This window comes from Thalassophryne amazonica, chromosome 5 (assembly GCF_902500255.1).
Source record: "Thalassophryne amazonica chromosome 5, fThaAma1.1, whole genome shotgun sequence".
Taxonomy (NCBI): Eukaryota; Metazoa; Chordata; class Actinopteri; order Batrachoidiformes; family Batrachoididae; genus Thalassophryne; species Thalassophryne amazonica.
In genome coordinates, this window is record NC_047107.1 from 8,714,373 (window position 1) to 8,737,734 (window position 23,362).

Below are 23,362 nucleotides of genomic sequence, written 5' to 3' on the forward strand. Positions count from 1 at the left end.
GGGGCTGAGGGAGGGCTTGGCTCATTATTGGGGCGGCTTAAGCCCCCCCAAGCCCCCCCTTCGTGCCACCACTGATTCGCAACCATACAGTAAGACTGGAAACACGAGAACCCTAAAGAGTTGAACTTTCATTCTCATGCAAAAGTAACGAAAACATCGGAAACAGGACAATCTCAAATTCAAGTACTGCAATCAGAGTATCCACTGATTCTACAAAGATCACACCATTGTTCACAAAGGTAAGGTCAGTAAACCACACCAACAAAGACACTGAAGAAGGTGGTTTCCATAACCCTACCAAAGACCCAATCCATGTAAGCAATGACCAGTGTAGAAGCCACAACACAACCCTGACAAAAACCAGTATTCGCCACACATTTTGACTCCAACGCATCACATTTCGACATTCAGTCAGTGCCCCTTTGTGTCCATGTGACCCCTTCAGGTCACATTGTGAAGCGTGGGGAAATGCATGTTTTCACAGCACCATCACTTCTCTCTGACAACATGATTTAATTATCTGCCTCACTTCTGCGTCATCAGGGAACATTCATCTATGTTTGGACTGTGGTCGTGGTCTTGGTCATGGTTCGGGTTAGTGTTTTCCTGCACAACACACTGGGATGCAAAGGGGCTATCATCTCATACTGATGTTCGGTGAAAGCTAACCTTTTGTGTCAAAATGTGATGAGCTGGGAGTGAGTGCGTTGGTATTCACTGGGAAAAATTAGGAAATTCTGTCCCCAAGTACTTGCAGTACCTGGGATGGGATAGAAGAAGAAGAAGGCCCTTTATTTTCACTGTACATACATACAATGAATCTGTCCTCTCAATTTAACCAATCGGGGACCAAATCCAGATGTAGAGATGCTGTCTTGGTTAGGGGCAGAAAATAAATAAGCATATTTGCGAGGAAACCCATACAGACCCACACAGGGAGAACATGCAAACTCCACACAGAAAGGACCAGGTGGGAAGCGATCCCATGACCTTCTTGCTGTGAGGCAACAGTGTTAATCACTAAGCCACTGTGCTGTGGCTGTTGCAACCCAGGTAATCACCCTTTCCTTTCCAGTGTGGGACAACAATTCCATTCTTCCAGTCCATGGGGACGATGTCTATGTCCAAGACTGAAACAAAGACAGTTTGATAGATCTGGACAGAGGGGAGGATGATATAGTACTTTTTTACATCACTAGAAATGTTCTTCTTAATGCATGTGGTGTGGAGATTCAACAGGACTGCAATTATCAGCGGTTATTTTGTTGACTAAGGGGTAAACAGTTTTTCTTGGGACTGATATGTGTCGGATCCAGTTTCACCATCAGTAAACGGTAACTTATGTTTGCTCCGGTTGTCCTGTGACTGATATTCCATGTTCAGTGAAGATCTGAGACAATTACAATGACAAATATACACAAATAGAGGGCAAAGGAGAGGGCCAAAAGCATTTTCACAGGACAGAATGTGCCTGTCATTAGCTCTGTTCCCATGAAGTCCCACTGGGATCTATTGGCCTCAACATCTATGAACATCACACTCCAGAAGCCAGTTGGACAGTAACACCACAAGCACAAGCTCATCAGTGGGAGTGAATCTCTGCGTCGTTGTGCCCACAACAAAAGAGCTCAACAAGAAAGAAAGAAAAAAATCGATGCAGCGGCTGTGCTGCACACCGTACGGCTGCTTTTTAATGCCAACTCTGTGTTCAACACTTTGCACTGAGAACACTGAATATTCCACATCCAGCTCCCAGCACTGGGTTTCCACCGGGAGTGCCCTGCAATAATTGATGCACGTTCTCCATGGTTACCAGCTGCCAGACAAGTATCAGGTTCTTTGTGTTGGAGGGACTTCACTGGCGGCACCACCTACCCAGTCACACTCCCTCCACCCGGGCTGTGTGGCACCAGCACACGTGATCCCAGTCATACAGGAAACAACAGATGTGTACCACTGCCCCCCCCCCCCCCCCCCCCGCCATGCAATACCACATCAATGTCAAATTACATCTTAATAACTGCATTATGTCTAAGTTGACCACTAAACTATTTCATGTTATGAACAATCAAAACAAACACTTTGGAAAGACTTCGACTCGTTTTTATTGTCATTCTGTACAAAACATCACAGGTGCTGTGACAGAATGAAATATGGATGCACTGTGACAACATGGTGACACTGAAAACTCAACAATCATTCAAAGTCAAAGTCAGACCCTTTAATATGACACATCTAAACCAACACTTTTACAGCCAGCTTTAGAAAGACAAGACAGCAGCTGATACATGATCAAGTCACTGAATATCGCTAAACTGCGAGGCAGTGTCCGGTAATAATGCCCAGAGTGGACTCGAGCAAAAATAATGGAGTGCTAATATACAAAGCAGAAGAGTGAGGGATGCTTCCATGAGCCCAATGACAGATCTGCAGGAGTTCTAGGCTTCTGTGGATGTGATTGAAGGACTCCGGCGTAGGACAATGTTTGTCAATGTTGCTCCATCAGTGACAGCGTCGGCAGAGTGGCACAGAGATGGACTCGGGGGAAAAAGATGAAACCCAAGCTGGAAGACACAATGAGACTTGAGCCGAGAGGTGGATTATTTTTTAGTTTTCATGCCATGAAGATGTAAGTGGGCCTCTGGATGATGATAAAATGTAAGTGGCCCTTCAGCCTGCAGATAATTGCCCCTTTGGGGGTCATACAGCCACTTTAGAACACTTCTTTCACACTCAATGGGACAAACTGTTGTGTGCTTCTATGTAAGGTTAATATGAGCTCTGAAGGACATGAGGACGGGTGTTTGAATCCTCATTAGTGGAAAAGAAGGAACCACCGCCAAAAGGAAGGAACCTCCAAAACATTGTGCTCGACAACTGTGCATGGGCACCGACCAAGAACTATGGTGGAACAAATACTATAACGTAAAACACCACAAGGCAAGAACCGGGGAGCCAAGACAATTTTAAAAAATATAGAAACAAAACAGCAAGAATACCAAAGGGCCAGAGGACAATGGGTGAGGATAACAAAAAGACAGAAACACAGATGGATGACAAGACAGACACACACACAAACAGGAGCTGTGACACGCAACAGGAGCGCCACACGACATGCTAATGTAACCCTTCTTTGCCTGATGGAGTTACCGGTAATGATATGGTTTCCATATCCGTTTCCAGTTTGGACCAGCAATCAGAATTTCTAGACAGTCGCTCACGAAGCCCAAGTGAGATCATCAACATTAAACACACTCACCCAAAACTGATTTATTTCAAGAAATATATATTCTGGGTCATTAACAGGAACAGTATGACACAGTATTATTTACTGAACAGGAAAAAGTGGAACAAAACAAAAAAATGCATCCTTTGTTGTGGTTTTTCTTCCTCTCTTTTGGTCTCTTTTTTAATTTTATTATTGAGCTCAGTTTATCTGTTCGTTGGGGCCTTTATGGCTGTGTTCAACTCTATCCTACCACACCACAAGTAGGGAGGTGAATACAGCTGTCCTTCTTCTCAAATCTGGCTCGCCATCCGGTCCCTTGGCTCTGGATCTCCAGGCTGGTACCCGGTGAGCCGTCTGGTGGCTAACCGCTGGCTGCAAATCCTTTTTTTTTCTCTGAAGCTGACTCCTGGTACACTGACGTCCGCTCTCAGCGTCAGTCGTAAGATCTCTCAAAAACCTGACCTGTGAATCAGGTCACGTTCACTTGGCTCAGTAAAATTTAACTACTCAAAGCCACAAATTCATAGTTAAACCAGTTGATAACAATATGACCTATATAAATCCAAAAACTCATAAAGATAATTAAATGGAAAATAAAATACAATTTCCTTTTTTCTTCCTTCACAGGTTTCACTTCACTACAGTTTATAACTTCTCACAGATAACTTAAGTCAAATGCTCCATAATCAACTACTCCAAAAAGTGATGAAGCAACATGAATTTTATCCCTATTTTTCCCCACACACATGCACAGTGGGCCTCATGTATCAAAGTTGCGCACTTGTGGCATAAATTTACGAAGTACACCAAAGTTGCCGTGACATGTATCAAGCAGTGCGCACCTGCCCATTTCCGGCGTACGCCTGACGTGACCTTGATAAATGGGGCGGGTGAAAACGATCATAATTATAATAAACACGCACATAAATATTCAGACTCCGCTTCAGACACACCCTCATTTTACGACATGGAAGCCAGGAAGACAGCAAAGAAAAAGAACTCCACCAATCACGACGCGTGCCAATAGAGCGTCAAAAGCGGCCGTCGCATCAATTGTTTTGTAGTATAATCAAAAAGGTGTTACAGTGGTCCCTTGTTTATCGCGGGAGTTACGTTCTAAAAATAGCCCGTAATACGCAAAACCGCGACGTAGTCAGCATTATTTTTTACAATTATTATACATGTTTCAAAGCTGTAAAACCACTTTATACACTTTCTCAATCAGGCATGAACATTTTCTCACTTTTCTCTCGTGTGTAAACACTCTCAAAGTTCAAACCTTAGTAGAAAAATAAGACCAACCTGTTTTCAGGCCCAAACATTTGTTTGAGAAATAAAAATAGAACGTTTTCCTATAAATAATTATGATGGCTTTTACTAGACCTAACAAATTTAATTTTAACGATCAACGTACGAGGTTGGACACATAAGAAATTATTAATAGTGACTGACCAGTATTTCACAGTTCCTCTGACCGCGCCTCTTCATCCTGGCGCTGCGCCACTGTCGCGCCTTTTTCCACTCACACCTCGCTGCAGGTGTCTGTTTCCGAGTGACAAACACAGTTATGAGTAGTTGGTGGCGCTCTTTTTTCTTCTGGGCGAGAAGATTCTTATAAACAGACACACAGAACACAATGCACTGTAAAAAAAAGCATGCAAAATTGGACTAAAGAAATCCGCGAAATGGCGAGGCCGCGAAAGGTGAACCGCGTTATAGCGAGGGACCACTGTATATTCTCTTTTCACATGTCAATAATTCTTGACATGTGGATATTTGCACTCTCAATTAATAAGACACGCCTAATTTTTCAGATTTCTTTATTTTTAAAATGTATTTATTTATTTTATTGTAACAAATGAATGGAGACGACAAAACCTGATTGCAGCACGGGCAAAGGGAATGACAACACTACAGTTGTAATTATCAATTTCATAGTCTAAAACGATCACACCACATAAAGTTAAGCTCAGCGCTGCTCTGGCTCCAGGCTTGAAGTCTGGAGAAAGTCAGCACTGTGGCCACAGATCGTGCTCGAGACCAACAATCCCGCAAAAGCGGGATTTGTATTAAGTATTATGTAGTATAATCAAGAAAGTGTTATTTATCTAACATATGCATTGATTTGTATAATGGCACTGTTTATCATGTTGATCATTTTCATTTTTATGTGGATTCCAGTGCTGGTTCATTTTGGTGTATAATTTACACCACTTCTCGACCTGGTGTATATTTTCAGCGCACCGTATGCCAACGACCACATTGATAAATGCCAAGTAGCGCAGCCGTTTTGGCGTACACCCCATATACGCTCAAATATCGCCGTACGCAACGTTGATACATGAGGCCCATTCACACCGAGGCTCCACGCACACACACACGTGCACACACACACGATGGCTTAACATTTTGCCTGAGTTACTCCAATGGCTCAACTGTTAGCTCAGTTAGCACTCAGTCAGAACTAGCTTAGCAGCTAACACCCACGAGGCACTACATTAACTAATTTACTATCACAGTACTATTACATTATTAATTTACTATAATTTATGAAGCCTGGGCTACACCAGCACCTCACACACACACACACACACACACACACATAACAGACTCTGACCACTGGGGGACAGGACACATGTAGATGACCAGGGGAAGGGCACATGGAGGACTGACCAGACTCACACACATACTCACACACCCCTGGACTAGACCACCCCCACATTCACAGACCTGCTCACACACACAACCACAGACAATGGGATCAAGGTACACACATGAAGGGCCCAGACTGCAGGGAGACTGGACAGGAACCCAGAACATAAAAGACACAGGGACAACATGACAAAAAAACCTGGCCACAGACCAAACCCCACCATAAATAAACCACTTTAAAACTAAAAATGCTGTTTCTGTAACCACATAATGATTCTGAAGTGGTTTACAAGACATCTTACAATGCAGAGTTGCGTCAGGAAGGGCATCTGCTGTAAAACTTGTATGAAATCATGAAATCATGAAATGAAAAATGATGGAGGAGCCAAAAAAACTTTTTTTACTTAGATATTAGCACGCTAAATAGTGATACAGGAATATCCTTTTGAAAGATGTTGGACTGAAACAAATTAAACAAGTAAGTACCATTAAGTAATCAAGCATAAAATAACAAGTGCTCTGAGAGCACAACAACCCCCGCTGGCAAATGGTGCTACATTCTGATAACATTTCAATGTATGTAACAGTTGATTTCAGAATGCAGACACCAATTCATGAAACTTGCAGTGTTCAGGTTTGTTACTCAAGGCCCATAACGCTGCCAAAATGTGTCAATCTTGTACAATATTACAAAATACATACAGGTATTACGAACCTACAACAATGGCTTGTGCCATGTTTCTGAAAATGCCTACTAAGTTGATTTCAGAATGTAGGCACCCACTCATGAAACTGACGGAGTCTAGATTTATTAATCAAGGGTCATAACTTTGGTATAATGAGCCCAATTCAAACGATGTGATAATATCAATATTACCTAACCTACTCACCCTATTGAGATATCCCATGATCCCTTGCATGCCAGAGAGTCACTGTAGTCAAAATAGCATAGAGAAATCACAGGACAACAATTGCAAATGAACATTAGATGACCAAAATGTATGTTTTTATGCTTTTCATCACATTAATAAGAGACTGCTGTATGAGACCCTGAAAATTTGCTAATTTGACAGGACAGTGCGGTAAAGGACAATAAGCAGGACGTTAAAGAGCAACCTTCAAGTGGTTAGTGCACTTGGTTTCAGTGCAGAAGGTTCTGGGTTCAAATCCCACCCCTGCCACATTTCTCCATGTAATGTGGAGTTACATCAGGAAGGGTATCCGGCGTAAAACCTGTGCCAATTCAACATGCAGATCCACCTTGGATTTGCTGTGGCGACCCCGAGCGCAAACAAGGGAGCAGCTGAAGGGACTTACTAAAGAACAAACTTCACTTTCCCCCAGAACAACATGAACAGGAAGCAACTGCGGTTCACATCAATTCCCATTGAAAATAATGGAGAAACAACCTGAGCTTCTCGCATGTTTACATTAAACAAACACAATGGCAACGTCTAAAAACGCAGATAATATATTCACAAGAGTTTTCGGCACAATATACAAAGAGTTCTATGTTGCAATGTTCATGATGCTGTCCGTGAGCAGCGGTTAAAGTCCAGCCTGATCAGAGCATCTCAATGCAGTTCTCAGTGTTAATGACATCTCGCAGAGCAGCGAACTCTCCAAAGTTTTCCGAGATTTTGCTGGATTTGAAACCTCAATAGGGCAAATAACAAGGATTTGTACCACGTTTCCCAAAATTCCTCCTAAAAAGTGAGAAGAGTTGATTTCAGAATGCAGGCACCTACTCATGTTAATCAAGAGCCATAACTTTGGTAAAACGAGCCAAACTCAAACGATAATACTACTACTACTAATAATAATAATAATAATGACTTGGATCTCTATAGCACCTTTCATGATACCCAAGGTCGCTTCACGAGAGTGAGAGGAGGGAGGTAAGAGGGCAGGGGAAGGGGGGTTTAGGGAGGATAGGCAAGAGAGAAGAGGTGTGTTTTGAAGAGCTTTTGGAACTGTCAGAGAAGTGGTGGAAAGTACAAGAGGGGGCAGGCTGTTCCAGAGGGTAGGGGCAGTTACACAGAAAGCCCTATCTCCAAAGGTTCTCAGTCTGGTGCGGGGAGTGGAGACTAAGGCCTTGCTGGTGGAGCGCAGGGACCGTGACTGGGAGTAGGGGTGGAGGAGGTCGGTGATGTACTTGGGTGCCAGTGAGTGAAGTGATTTGTAGGTGAGGAGGAGGATTTTGTAGCTGATGCATTCTTTGACTGGGAGCCAGTGGAGTTTCTTGAGAATGGGGGTGATGTGGTACCGAGGCTGGGTGTGAATTAGCACCCTGGTAGCTGAGGTCTGGACATACTGCAATCTGTCTAGTGTCTTGTTGGGCAGCCCAGACAGGACACCAATGCAGTAGTCCAGACGGGAGGTGATGAAGACATGGATGAGTGTTTCGGTGACTGAGTCGGTGAGTGACGGCCAGAGTCTTGTAGTTTTATGCAGGTGGAAGAAGGCAGATTTGGTGATGCTCTTGATATGGGAACTGAATGAGAGTGTGGAGTCCAGAATGACACTCAGGTTCGGTGCAGCCATCAATGACCAGGGTGAGGTCTCTGACCTTCTTGAGCAGCGGTGCTGAGACCACCACCATAAGCTCTGTCTTGTTGGTGTTAAGTTTCAGTAGGTTGGTGGTCAACCAAGTTTTGATATCCTGCAGCCAGTTGTTGAGTTGTATTGGTGGGAGTTGCAAGGAGGGCTTGGTGCTGATATACAGTTGGGTATCATCAGCATAACAGTGAAAACTGAGTCCATGGTTGTGGATGATCTGACCAAGTAGATGGTAAAGAGGAGGGGGCCAAAGACAGATCCCTGGGGGACACCATGGTTAACTGCTGCTGTGGTGGAGTTGGAGCCTTGAAAAGTGATGTATTGTTTTTGGTTAGACAGGTAGGACTGGAACCAGGAGAGTGCAGTGTCAGTAAGGCCGATGAGCTCGGAGAGACGGGAGAGGAGGATGGAATGGGAAATGGTATCGAAGGCAGCGGAGAAGTATAGGAGGACGATGATGGAGACAAGGTCATTATCTGCAGCAATTAGGAGGTCGTTTGTGATTTTGATGAGAGCAATTTCAGTGCTATGATGGGGTCTGAAGCTGGACTGGAGAGGTTCAAAGAGCTGATGGTGGGACATGTGGTGTTGTAGCTGGGCAGCCACTGCTATTTCTAAGATCGTACTCAGGAATGGAAGGTTGGAGATCAGGAGGCAGTTATGATATGATAATATGAGGTTTACCAGCCAACCTATAACTAGGACTTGAACCAAGTTTCATGAAATTCCTCCTAAAAATGAGAGAGGAGTTGATTTCATAATGCTTACACCATTATGGTGGTGGATGGACAGACAGACAGACAGATGGATGGAAATTGCCATCTGAATGGGCCTTTGGTCAGAGATAAAAACTCACAGTGACAGTGTTGGGTTTTTCCATCCTTTATAATCTCATTAAACATTGTGCACAGTAATAGCAACAAACCACAAGCTGGCTACACCCAGGGAACACCCATCAAGCAAAAAAAAAAAAAGCCAACTGCTTGTAACCTTCATTTGTAGCTAATGGGACTGTAGGGTCACTGACCGTGTTCACATGCTGGAGAGATTTGTCTCAGGACATTTAATTTCTGTGACAATTAGTGTGATGCTGAAGGGTTGTCTACTCCATGGCAACTGTCAGGTGGGTGAGCACTTGGGCATCCTTTAGGGCCCCTTCACACAAAACAAGATTGAAGCCGACTAGTGCACAAAAGAGGAATTGCATGCAATTTGTGAAAAATCAGAGGCACCTCTAATGCCTCATACACCTGGTGCAACAACTATTCATGCACACCAGTGGCCAAAAGACAGAGAGTGCCCTGTGAGTGCCCATTCAATCCCTCTCGCGGCAGGTGTCGGTCAAATTCCAGGTGACACACATGAACATCCAACACCGCTTGCTGGTGCTCCTGATACGAGAGTAGACAACAGGCGACCACATTCGACCTGTCTGTGAAAAGTGTCAAAGTGCCCCACGATTGTGGCATAACCTAGCAACACACATGTAGCGTGCCAGAGTGTCGCGCCCCTCCCCCACAACACATGTGGCATGCGTATCTGTTGCACCCCCGGAGCCCAAAAGCATGTGGCGTGTGGGGGGGCACACTTGCATGGAATGTTGATATGTATGTACAGACTTGATCACATGGAGACCGGCCAGCCACATCTAAGCGTACACAGCACAGCAAGGCGCCTGTCAGCTGACCACCTGCCAGCGACTCCCTGACAACTCGAAATGACGCCTCAAAGCACGCGACGTGTCACATTACAAACACAGATATTAGACAGATGCAGGACAAGCACATAATAATACATACACAGAATAAAAATCACAGAATGAAGGTACAGAGAGTATTTTTCTGTGAGCTGCCAGTGTCTGCTGACAGAGGTGGGCGTGTCCTCCTGCGATGTGCAGCTGCACAGATATCTGTTCTTGTAACTCACAGCTGGGGAACACCTGTACTGGCTTGTAGGATACAACCTCACATAACTGTACTGTGAGGAGTGGATGTCGGCATGCTGTCCTCAGGTGGGACTAGATTCAAATATTTCAGCTTCAGCTGACTGGCGTGTCAGCGCACTGCAAGGCTGGTGAATATCGTGCCATGCAGGAAATCATCCCACGGGATGCCCCCACAAGGCACGTGTCACTACGGAATTTCCCCACATTGTAATAATTAAAACACATATCACATTTGCAGAGGATCACTGTGCACTGGACACGCCATGCTGACTGATGTGTTCATGACTGAGGAGCTGGCTCTTCATGAGACGGGAGCCAGCTGGCTCGAGCTCATTAGGTAATTAATGTAAAACATAAAAGGGAGAACAGTAATCTATGTCATTTCATTACTTCCTGGTGTACCTCTAGGCGGAGGCCAAATCCGCTCATTATAGCAGGAATTAAGTATTATTATCAGGTTTGGTGGACAGAGACGTCTGGACACAAATGCTGGACTCAACAACACAGCTCTGGTTTTTAAGATCATTTCCTGAATGAATCAGCTGGGTCAGGTACACAGAAAGGCAGTCCAAAATCAGCAAACAAATCAGAATCATCAGGCGAAAGGAGTGGTAGGATAAACAGGCAGGTGGTCAAAAACAATGTGGAAGCAGGACTAGAAAACACGGAATACAGAGTTGGAAGCGAAGGCATAAGGTTCAATGATCTGGCGGAGAACTAGTGCAATCAGTGAAATTTAAATACACCCAGGTGATGAGCTACAGATTAGAAAGAGGCAGTGGTGGGCACAGTTCCGATAACCGATAATTATCGAAGATAATGTTTTCATTATCGGATTATCTTTTCAGATAACTTTAGCAACTATTATCAGACTAATTATCTTCCGACAAATTTTCATCCGATAATTTTTAGACTGTTAAAGTAATAAACAAAGCTCAACAGATATAAACATTTTTAAAATTTAAAATCAGTTGAACACCTACCTGTTAAATGTTTCATAGCAGATGTGTAGTTCTACCCTCTGCAAACAGAAGAGAGCTGCTTTCTAGGAAAAACTGCTCTATCCTCTGAAGGCAAAGGAGAACTGATCACCCCCCCCCCCCAAACAAAATCATTTCTTTTAACCCCATACTGATACACTGGCAATATCACCCAAGTCATCCAGAGGCATACATTTTTAACTTATGGTTCAAATTTTAACCAAACTAATTTTGGACAAGTTATTTAAAATTACTGTCACGAATGAAGTTTTATAAAGTGAAAATATCAGATATATGTTTTAAAGTAATGCGCTAATTTTTAAGGTTTTAGTGTGGACATGCTGTGCCCAGCAGTGCATTATGGGTAGGATAGGGTAATCTCAGTACATTCACGACAGGACAAAAGCATTTCAGACGATTTGTTCAGGCTTCACGGACAACAGCATTAAACTCTAGTGCCTAAAACTCTCTTGAAAATATACATTGTTAAATTCCATGCATCTAAATGTAGCAGACACAGATTATCTGGAATTTTGTTTTGGCAAGTTTTAACAGTCTCTACTGCCATCTACTGGCCAGTAGTGTTCATGGCAGTATTCAAACTGAAGCTGGGCTGATATTTTCAATCACTACTCAAATTGTACCACAGAACTGGACAGTGTAAAAGTTCAGAGCGCATGATTTATGTTCTCACACACATTGTACATTCAAAAACCACACGTCGGACTCGTGTTTCCAGAAGCAAAATGTAAACAGAAGCTTTTTTTTCAAACTTAATTTACAAAAACTCTCGATGGGAGACATCAAAGTTTAAAAACAAAACAAAACAACAACAACAACAAAAAAAACATTACAAGACAGGTCTGCAATGTTTGCACAGGCACAGTGCGAGAGGTTGGACGCTTGTAGCGCTTCAGCAGCCGGATACCCTCACGGCGGCCGACCAGAATATCAAACAGGTTTGATTTTCATTTGACCATACGGTCGCAGATCAGGAGGTGGTCGTGACATGTTAAACGCAGCTCGTTACTCCATGTATACTAAATGATGCAGGACGTGCGATTAACCTGAAACTCGGTGCGATCCAAAAAATTCTCGTACGAATGAAAAATCAGATGAAGAAGGGCCAAAACTCGCACAGTGTAAACCCAGCTTAAGTATTGACCGTCTGGCACCAGTAGATCATGACAGTGTTCTATTATTTATTTTTGACACAGGTTATATCAGACGGTTATCTAATTACAACTTGGCTTTTTTTAAATGCCTTTTTTTTTTACAAATAAAAAAATTGAATATTTTACAAAAGCACATTTATCTGTAAACGCCAACACACGACACACCTCACATTGACGTGTTGGTTTACATAATGTATGAGTCAACCAATCAGTGTTAGCTGAGGCACATTTTACCCAGAATCCTTTGCAATCTGTCTGTGTTTGTTACAAAACTTCAGAATTAGTGCATTATTCAACATTAAAAGATATATATTTTAACTTTGTACAAATGACAGAATTGACAGTTATTCTATCAGTATTCATTTTATTTATACACCAAACCATAACTCAGCATTGCTTTATTTTCCAAGACCTCGGCCTGACGGAAGCATTATGATTGATTAGAGAATTGAGCTTCATAGCTCCTCTAAGCTTGCGTCTGTGCTGGAAGCCATGTAGTAAACAGAAGCTTCCAGCAGGGGTCATGATGCTCAAAAACAGAAGTGCTGACTCATTGTTTAGGTCTGTCATCCCTTATAATATAATACTGGAATGTATCAGTTATCTGTAACTTCAGATACATTATTGGGAGGTTTATCAGTTTATCTTTATCAAAGATAACTTTTAAGTTATCTGATTATCTGTTATCAAAGTTAATTTCTTGATTATCTGTGCCCACCACTGGAAACAGGTATGCGGAAAGCTCCAGAACAGGGTGTGGCCCAGACAGTGTGCACCGCCCACCACCAAGCACCAAGAGAGAAAGAAAAGAGTGACAGGGAAAGACAAAGCCCAAGCAGGAAAAAACCCAACAAGAGAAATCACACACACAGAAAACCAAATCAAACTAAACTAAGCAGAACTAAACAGAACAAAGCATAATACAAAAATCAGATCATGGCAATTACAAATTGTGGTGTTTAATTAATTTGCTCCGCTGCTGTGGGTGTGATTTTCCACTTGCTCGCACTGATTTTGTGCTGGCGAACACAAGCGTGCATGGAACCGTCGCCGCGGTGTCATGTACGCCTGTTTTACCATGTGTTCCTCCCAACAGCAGGGGGAATGTTTTGCGGTTCCCCATTTCATTTTTGGTTTGCATATTTTCTTCCGGTTTCTGCGTCTTTTGTGTTATGTGTGAAGTGGCACTTACCAACATTTAAAAAAGTCATATTGAAAAGTAAACCAAATTATTTGTCTGAGAGACTTGGGGTCTGAGAGTCAAGAGTTGGGCAAGAAGCGGTTGTGTGTGGGTGGATGTCAACCAGGACCAGGGCATATCTGTAGTGTGGCAGATGCAATGACGCGTGGAACTGGTAAATGCTTCCCAACCAGGCAAGATCCGCCCTCAACCAAATTATCATGTATTATCACACTGCTTATAATTATGACTCATTGAAAAGAACTCCCAGAAATAATCTGTCTGGAAATGTTTTTCCTTCCATCCCCCTTATTTCAAAGTGCAATCATTCAATTGTTCTGCTCTCTTCCTGAGATACTAAGTGATACTGCACAGAACTGCACAATGTGTACGCACTTGTATAAGGTAAGCCCCGTATTCATTCCACAGCTTAGCAGAAGTAAAAGTTAGATGAGCTCATCCTGGACCACCGTGAAGAGCTGAGGTGGCCAGTTTCTCACCACCTCATAAAACTATTCAGGTATTCAACTATTCAGGTTTACTGCTGGCTCGGCAGAAGGGGCATCAGACTGTGCAATCTATTGTTCCAGCCTTACAGTCTGTAGTTACAGCCATACAGTTTATGGTTCCAGCCTTACAGTCTATAGTTATAGCCATACAGTTTATGGTTCCAGCCTTACAGTCTATAGTTCTACCCATACAGCCAATGGTTCTAGCCATGCAAGTCTATGGATCCAGCCATACAGTTGATGGTTCCACCTATGCAGTGAATGGTTCCAGCCATCCAGTCTTTTCTTTCCATCCATGCATTCTATGGTTCCAGCCATACAGTATATGGTTCCAGCCTTGAAGCCTGTGGTTCCAGCCATACAGTCTATGGTTCCAACCAGTCATGCAATCTATTGTTCCAGCCATACAGTCTATGGCACCAACGTCATAGTCTACAATTCTAACCATGCGTCTTTGTTTCCAGCCATGCAGTCTATGGTTCCAGCCATGTAGACTGTTGTCCCAGTCAGACAATCTATGGTTCCAGCCATACAACCTATGGTTCCAGCCATACAGCCTATGGTTTCAACCATGCAGTCTGTGATCCCAGCCACGCAGCCTGTGATCCCAGACATACAGTCTGTGGTTCCAGTCTTACAGTTTGTGGTTCCAGTCTTACAGTCTATGGTTCCAGTCATACAGTCTATGGTTACAGCCTTACAGTCTGTGGTTCTAGTCTTACAGTATATGGTTCCAGTCTTACAGGCTATGATGGTCCCAGACATGCAGACTGTGGTTCCAACCATACACTCTACAGTTCCAGTCATGCAATCTGTGATGACAGTCATACAGTCTGTGGTTCCAGTTTTTCAGTTTCTGGTTCCTGCCTTACAGTCAGTCCATGGTTCGGGTCTTACAGTCTATTGTTCCAGCCTTACAATCAGTCTATGGTTCCAGTCTTACAGTCTGTGGTTCCAGTATCGCAGTCTGTGGTTCCAGTCTCACAGTCTGTAGTTCCAGTCTCAAAGTCCGTGGTTCCAGTCTCAAAGTCCGTGGTTCCAGTCTCACAGTCTGTGGTTTCAGTTTTACAGTCTGTGGTTCCAGTCTAACAGTCTGTGGTTCCAGTCTAACAGTCTGTGGTTCCAGTCTTGCAGTCTGTGGTTCCAGTTTTACAGTCTTTGGTTCCGGTCTCACAGTCTGAGTTTCCCGTCTTGCAATCAGTGGTTCAAGTCTCAAAGTCTGTGGTTCCAGTCTCAAAGTCTGTGGTTTCCGTCTCACAGTCAGTGTTTCCAGTCTTGTAATCAGTGGTTCAAGTCTCAAAGTCTGATATATCGGCCGGCCGATATTATTGGCTGATATAAGCCCTTTTCAAAGTACTCACTATCGGCCGAAAATTTGGCGATAGAACACCGATAGTTTCTCATAAACAGAACAGTTACTGAAATAATGTTTGCGTCAGCAATGTAAAATGTCATTGCGCCGTTTGTCCAGTAGATGGAACTCTGACTCCATTCAACTGTGGGCTGCTTACACCCCTGCTTAAATCTGTTCATCACCGGCCCCCGTAGTTTGCCATCACACTGCACTGATCGGCTGAAAAAAGCATACAAGTAAGTTTATAAGGATCTATATCCTTATCCTGAACCTACATCTAAGTTGCAGCAACAAGAGGTACAAGATCAGATGTATTTCACAACTCTTTTTAAGGATATGTATTTGCTAATTTCACAAAGGTTTAATTCTTGATTGCATTTTTTTAACTTGAAAATTCTTCTCTGTTATAAACGTAATCAATATGAGGACAAAGCTTCAACTTTTAGCTCATACTTTTTTTGTTAAGGGTCCAAAAAAGAACATTTTATTCATTAAAAAAAAATATCGGCTGATTTATTGGCTATCAGCAAATCATCCGATTTATCGATTATCTGCATTTTTTTTTCATCCAAATATCGTTATCAGCATCGGCCTCAAAAAATCCATATCGGTCGGGCTCTAGTTCCAATCTCAAAGTCCATGGTTCCGGTCTCACAGTCCAGTGTCGTAGTCTGTCTTTACAGTCTTGCAGTCAGTGGTTCCAGTCTCAATGTCTGTGGTTCCAGTCTCACAGTCTGTCTTTACAGTCTTGCAGTCAGTGGTTCCAGTCTCACAGTCTGTCTTTACAGTCTTGCAGTCTGTATTTTCAATCTTCCAGTCAGTGGTTCCAGTCTCACAGTCTGTGGTTCCAGTTTTACAGCTGGTGGTTCTGGTCTCACAGTCTGTGTTTCCAGTTTTACAGTCTGTGGTTCCAGTCTCACAGTCAGTGGTTCCAGTCTTGCAGTCAGTGGTTCCAGTCTAACAGACTGTGGTTCCAGTCTCACAGTCTGTGGTCCCCGGTCTTGTGGAACCTCACCTGGCCACCACTTCGTTGTCCACTTTGATGACGCAGTACGGGTCACTGCTGCCGGAGCTTCCGAGACAAAGACCGAAAACAGGACAGAATAATGAGGTCAGTTTCAGTCCAAACTTCTCGTCCATCAGCTGCTTTTCTTTTCTCTGATATCAAACTCACACGTCCTTGGCCGGAAGGTTCCGTCCCTCGACGATCCGAAAGTACAGAGACGTGTTTTTGGCCATGTTCATCCAGAGAACCTCTCCTCCTGCGCTGACAGAAAACGCGATATTCTCCGCGCCGGTCCGTCCGTGAGCCGGAGCGCACGACCAGCACGAGTCCGGTTAGTCCAGCGGGCGGAACCGGACCGGTTCTTCTCTCCACAAGAGCAAAAACAAAAAGTCCAAAGTGACACAAACAGCGCGCTTCTTATTTATTTGCTCCGCTGCCACAGCAGCGTTTGCGTCATAATCTGTGCGTAATTACGCGTCTGTCAACGCGCTGCTCTTTGAACATAACTGCGCTGCGCCCCCTGTCGATCATACTGCGCCATCACAACAACCAAACCCCTGATTGATTCGGAAAATCTTTGATCAGAAATCAAGTGCCCATAAATCATAATACTGACAATAAATAATCAGCAAATAAGCAATAAATAAGTTAGAATAGAAATAATTCGTTTTTAAGATATACATTTTCCACCAAGTCTGTGTGGTTCTTTTTTCTAATTTTCCAAACTCGTATGGAGCTAAATCAACTCGTGCAGGTTCTTGTAAGCTGTCACTGTTACATCGACATGTTTTAAATCACTTTTAAAATGATTTTCTTCAACTATTATACACATTTTCTCGTAATATTTAATGCCATAAATTATTATTTTCTTTCTTTATCCTCTTTAAAAAAAACCTGCACATTGTGAGATACTGTACATATATTTGTACAATGACAATAAAGGCTCTATTCTATTCTATACACACATAGACACACAGACACACACACACAAACACACGCAGACACACAGAGACACATACACACACAGACACAAAACAGTTGCACACATACACACACAGACATATATAGACATACACACACACAAACACACACACGCAGACACACAGAGACACACACATACACAAACACACGCAGACACACAGAGACACATACACACACAGACACAAAACAGTTGCACACATACACACACAGACACAGACACAAACACGCAGACACACAGAGACACATACACACACACACACACGCAAATACACGCAGACACACAGAGACACACACACAAACACACTCAGACACACAGAGACAAACAGAGACAGGCACAAATATACACTCACAGACACATATAGACACACACAGAGACACACAGACAGACAAACACATGCAGACACATGCAGACACACAGACCCTGACAGACACCCAGACACAGAGACACACTTAGACACACAGACACACAAACACACGCACAGACACACAGACAGACAAATACACACAGACACTGACAGACACGCAGACAGAGAGACACACACAGACATGCAGACACAGTTGCAGGCAGAGACACACACACACACATAGACACACAGAGACACACAAACAGACAAACACACACAGACACATGCAGACACACAAACCCTTACAGACACACAGACACAGAGACACACATAGACACACAGACAGTTGCAGGCAGACACACACACACATAGACACACAGATAGACAAACAGACACACAAAGACACACAGACCTAATCAGATGCACGCACACAGACATATAGACACACAGACACAGACAGACACACATAGAGACACAGACACAGAGACACATACAGACACACAAAAACACGTAGACACAGACACACACAGACAGAAACACATAGACACATGTAGAGACAGACAGATGTGCACAGACACACGCAGTCACACCGACACAGAGCCCCAGACAGACACACAAAAACACGTAGACACACAAGACATACACAGACACAAAGCAAAATACACAAGTAGACACACACAGACACATAGGCACATGTAGAGACATGTAGACACACAGACACAAACAGACACTGACAGGCACACAAGCACACACAGACTCACATAGACATACACAGACACACAGAAACACACAAACAGACACAAAGAGAAACACACATACACACACAGACAAACACACACAGAAAGACAATGACACAGCCAGACACATGCAGACACACAGACATAAACAGACATAAACAGACACAGGCTGACACACGCAGACTCACAGGCACACAAGACACACAGACATACGGACACATGAAAACACACACATAGACAGACAGACCCTGACAGACACACACAGTTGCAAGCAGACACACACAGACCCATGCAGACACACACACACAGACACATGCAGACACACATATACACACAAAACCTGAAAGACACGCAAACACAGAGACACACAGACATATGGACACACATGCCATTAAACACACAGACCCTGACAGACACACAGGCACACAAGTACACATAGACACACAGAAACACACAGTTCCAAGCAGACACACACAGACACACACAGACCCCGACAGACACACAGACACAGAGACACACAGGCATATGGACACACATGCCATTAAACACACAGACCCTGACAGACACACAGACACACAAGCACACATAGATACACAGACACACACAGTTGCAAGCAGACACACACAGACCTCAACAGACACAGAGACACACACAGACACACAGACATAGGAACATATAGATACAGAGACCCTGACACACACACAGACATACAGGCACATGCAGACACACAGACATAGGGACACATGCATACTCACACATGCAGACATACAGACACACATAGACACAGAGACACACACAGGCATACGGACACTTGCATACACACACATAGACACACATACCCTGACACACACGCAGACACACAAACCCTGACAGACACACATAGACACACAGTCCCTGACAGACACACAAACACACATAGATGCACAGACACACACAGTTGCAAGCAGACACACATAGACCCTGACAGACACAGAAACACACAGACATAGGGACACATGCATACTCACACATGCAGACATACAGACACACAGACACACACAAACACATGCAGACACACGCAGACACACACAGACACAGACCCTGACAGACACAGAGACACACACAGACATGCGGACACTTGCATACACACACATAGACACACAGACCCTGACAGATACACAGACACACATACGAGGTCTGTCAATAAAGTATAGGTCCTTTTTATTTTTTTCAAAAACTATATGGATTTCATTCATATGTTTTTACGTCAGACATGCTTGAACCCTCGTGCGCATGCATGAGTTTTTCCATGCCTGTCGGTGACGTCATTCGCCTGTGAGCACTCCTTGTGGGAGGAGTCGTCCAGCCCCTCGTCGGAATTCCTTTGTCTGAGAAGTTGCTGAGAGACTGGCGCTTTGTTTGATCAAAATTTTTTCTAAACCTGTGAGACACATCGAAGTGGACACGGTTCGAAAAATTAAGCTGATTTTCAGTGAACATTTTAACGGCTGATGAGCAATTTTGAGGTGATACTGTCGCTTTAAGGACTTCCCACGGTGCGAGACGTCGCGCAGCGGTCTCAGATGCCGTCGTCAGCCTGTTTCAAGCTGAAAACCTCCACATTTCAGGCTCTATTGATCCAGGACGTCGTGAGAGAACAGAGAAGTTTCAGAAGAAGTCGGCTTCAGCATTTTATCCGGATATTCCACTGTTAAAGGAGATTTTTTTAATGAAAGACGTGCGGACGGATTGCAGCGTCTATGCAGCCGCCTGGATTTTACAAATGGTTATCAACACGGAGGTGTTTTTCCTGTGCCGCCGCACCGCGCCGGCTGCGTCCCGACGCGCGGACCCGTCCGCACGGACCCGTCCGCACGGACCCGTCGTCCGCGCGGACCCGTCCGCACGTCTTTCATTAAAAAAATCTCCTTTAACAGTGTAATATCCGGATAAAATGCTGAAACCGACTTCTTCTGAAACTTCTCTGTTCTCTCATGACGTCCTGGATCAATAGAGCCTGAAATGTGGAGGTTTTCAGCTTGAAACAGGCTGACGACGGCGCCTGAGAGCGCTGAGCGACGTCTGGCACCGTGGGAAGTCCTTAAAGCGACAGTATCACCTCAAAATCTCTCATCAGCTGTTAAAATTTTCACTGAAAACCAGCTTAATTTTTCGAACCGTGTCCACTTCGATGTGTCTCACAGGTTTAGAAAAAATTTTGATCAAACAAAGCGCCAGTCTCTCAGCAACTTCTCAGACAAAGGAATTCCGTCGAGGGGCTGGACGACTCCTCCCACAAGGAGTGCTCACAGGCGAATGACGTCACCGACAGGCGTGGAAAAACTCACGCATGCGCACGAGGGTTCAAGCATGTCTGACATAAAAACATATGAATGAAATCCATATAGTTTTTGAAAAAAATAAAAAGGACCTATACTTTATTGACAGACCTCGTAGACACACAGACACACACTGTTGCAATCAGACAAACACAGACACACGCAGACACACAGACCCTGATACACATGCAGACACACATAGACACACAGATACACACAAACACATGCAGACACACACAGACACATGCAGTTGCAAGCAGACAAACATAGACACACGCAGACACACAGACCCGCAGACACAGAGACACACATAGTTGCAAACAGACAAACACTGACACACACAGACACACAAAGACACACGGGCACAGACCCTGACAGACATGCAGACACACACAGTTGCAAGCAGACACACACAGACCCTGACAGACACGCAGACACACACAGTTGCAAGCAGACAAACACAGACATGCAGACACACAGATCTTGACAGACATGCAGACATACATAGACACACAGACACACACAGTTGCAAGCAGACACACACTGACACATGCAGACACACACAAACACATGCAGACACACGCAGACACACAGACCCTGACAGTCACGCAGACACGCAGAAACCCTGACATACACGCAGACGCACACAGATGCAAGCAGACAAACACAGACACACATAGACACACAAAACTTGACAGACACATAGACACAGTTGAAAGCAGACAAACACAGACATGCAGACACAGATTTTGACAGACATGCAGACACAGACACACACAGTTGCAAGCAGACACACACTGACACACGCAGACACACACAAACACATGCAGACACACACAGACACACAGACCCTGACAGACACACAGGCACACACAGACCCTGAGAGACACACAGACACACGAAGACACACAGACCCTGACAGACATGCAGACACACATAGACACAGACACACACAGTTCCAAGCACACACAGAGACACACAGACACATGCAGACACACAGACACACACAGACACACTGTTGCAAGCAGACATACAGACACACGCAGACACACAGACACATGCAGACACACATAGACACACAGACCCTGACAGACACACACAGTTGCAAGCAGACAAACACAGACACACGAAGACACACAGACCCTGACAGACATGCAGTCACACATAGACACACAGACACACACAGTTCCAAGCACACGCAGAGACACACAGACACTGACAGACACACAGACACACACAGACACACTGTTGCATGCAGACACACAGACACATGCAGACACACAGACACATGCAGACACACATAGACACACAGACCCTGACAGACACACACAGTTGCAAGCAGACAAACACAGACACACGCAGACACACACAGGCACATGCAGACACACAGACCCTGATACACATGCAGACACACAGGCACATGTAGTTGCAAGCAGACAAACACAGACACACGCAGACACACAGACCCTGACAGACACGCAGACAGAGAGACACACATAGTTGCAAGCAGACAAACACTGACACACGCAGACACACAAAAACACACGGACACAGACCCTGACAGACATGCAGACACACACAGTTGCAAGCAGACAAACACAGACATGCAGACACACAGACCCTGACAGACACGCAGACACACACAGACACACACAGTTGCAAGCAGACACACACTGACACACGCAGACACAACAAACACATGCAGACACACGCAGACACACAGACCCTGACAGTCACGCAGACACGCAGAAACCCTGACATACACGCAGACACACACAGTTGCAAGCAGACAAACACAGACACACATAGACACACAAAACTTGACAGACACATAGACACACAGTTACAAGCAGACACAGAGACACACATAGACACACAGACCCTGACAGACACACAGGCACACACAGACCCTGAGAGACACAGTTCCAAGCACATGCAGAGACACACAGACACACACAGACACACTGTTGCAAGCAGACACACAGACACACGCAGACACACAGACACATGCAGACACACATAGACACACAGACCCTGACAGACACACACAGTTGCAAGCAGACACACACAGACACACGCAGGCACACAGAGACCCTGACATACACGCAGACACACACAGTTGCAAGCAGACAAACACAGACATGCAGACCTTGACAGACATGCAGACACACACAGGTGCAAGCAGACACAGAGACACACATTGACACACAGACCCTGAAAGATACGCAGACACACAGACACACACAGACCCTGACAGACACGCAGATACAGAGACACACACAGTTGCAAGCAGACAAACACAGACACACGCAGACACATGCACACAGACCCTGACAGACATGCAGACAAACACAGTTTCAAGCAGACACACACAGACACACGCAGACACACAC

General features: G+C 44.4%; 1 protein-coding gene across 2 annotated transcripts in view; it reads right to left on the reverse strand.

Annotated features, from left to right (window-relative positions):
• Positions 1-16,917, reverse strand: part of LOC117510090 (rasGAP-activating-like protein 1) — a 145,768-nt gene extending 128,851 nt beyond the window's left edge. For both annotated transcript variants that reach the window (XR_004560612.1, XM_034169705.1), the window contains exons 1-2: positions 16,758-16,917; positions 16,599-16,655 (exon numbers count right to left, since the gene is read on the reverse strand). Coding sequence is in view for 1 of the 2 variants with exons in the window: in XM_034169705.1 (XP_034025596.1) it covers positions 16,599-16,655; positions 16,758-16,828 (128 nt within the window). In the remaining variant the exon portion in view is untranslated. The remainder of the gene's footprint in view (positions 1-16,598; positions 16,656-16,757) is intronic.
• Positions 16,918-23,362: the final 6,445 nt, after the last annotated feature.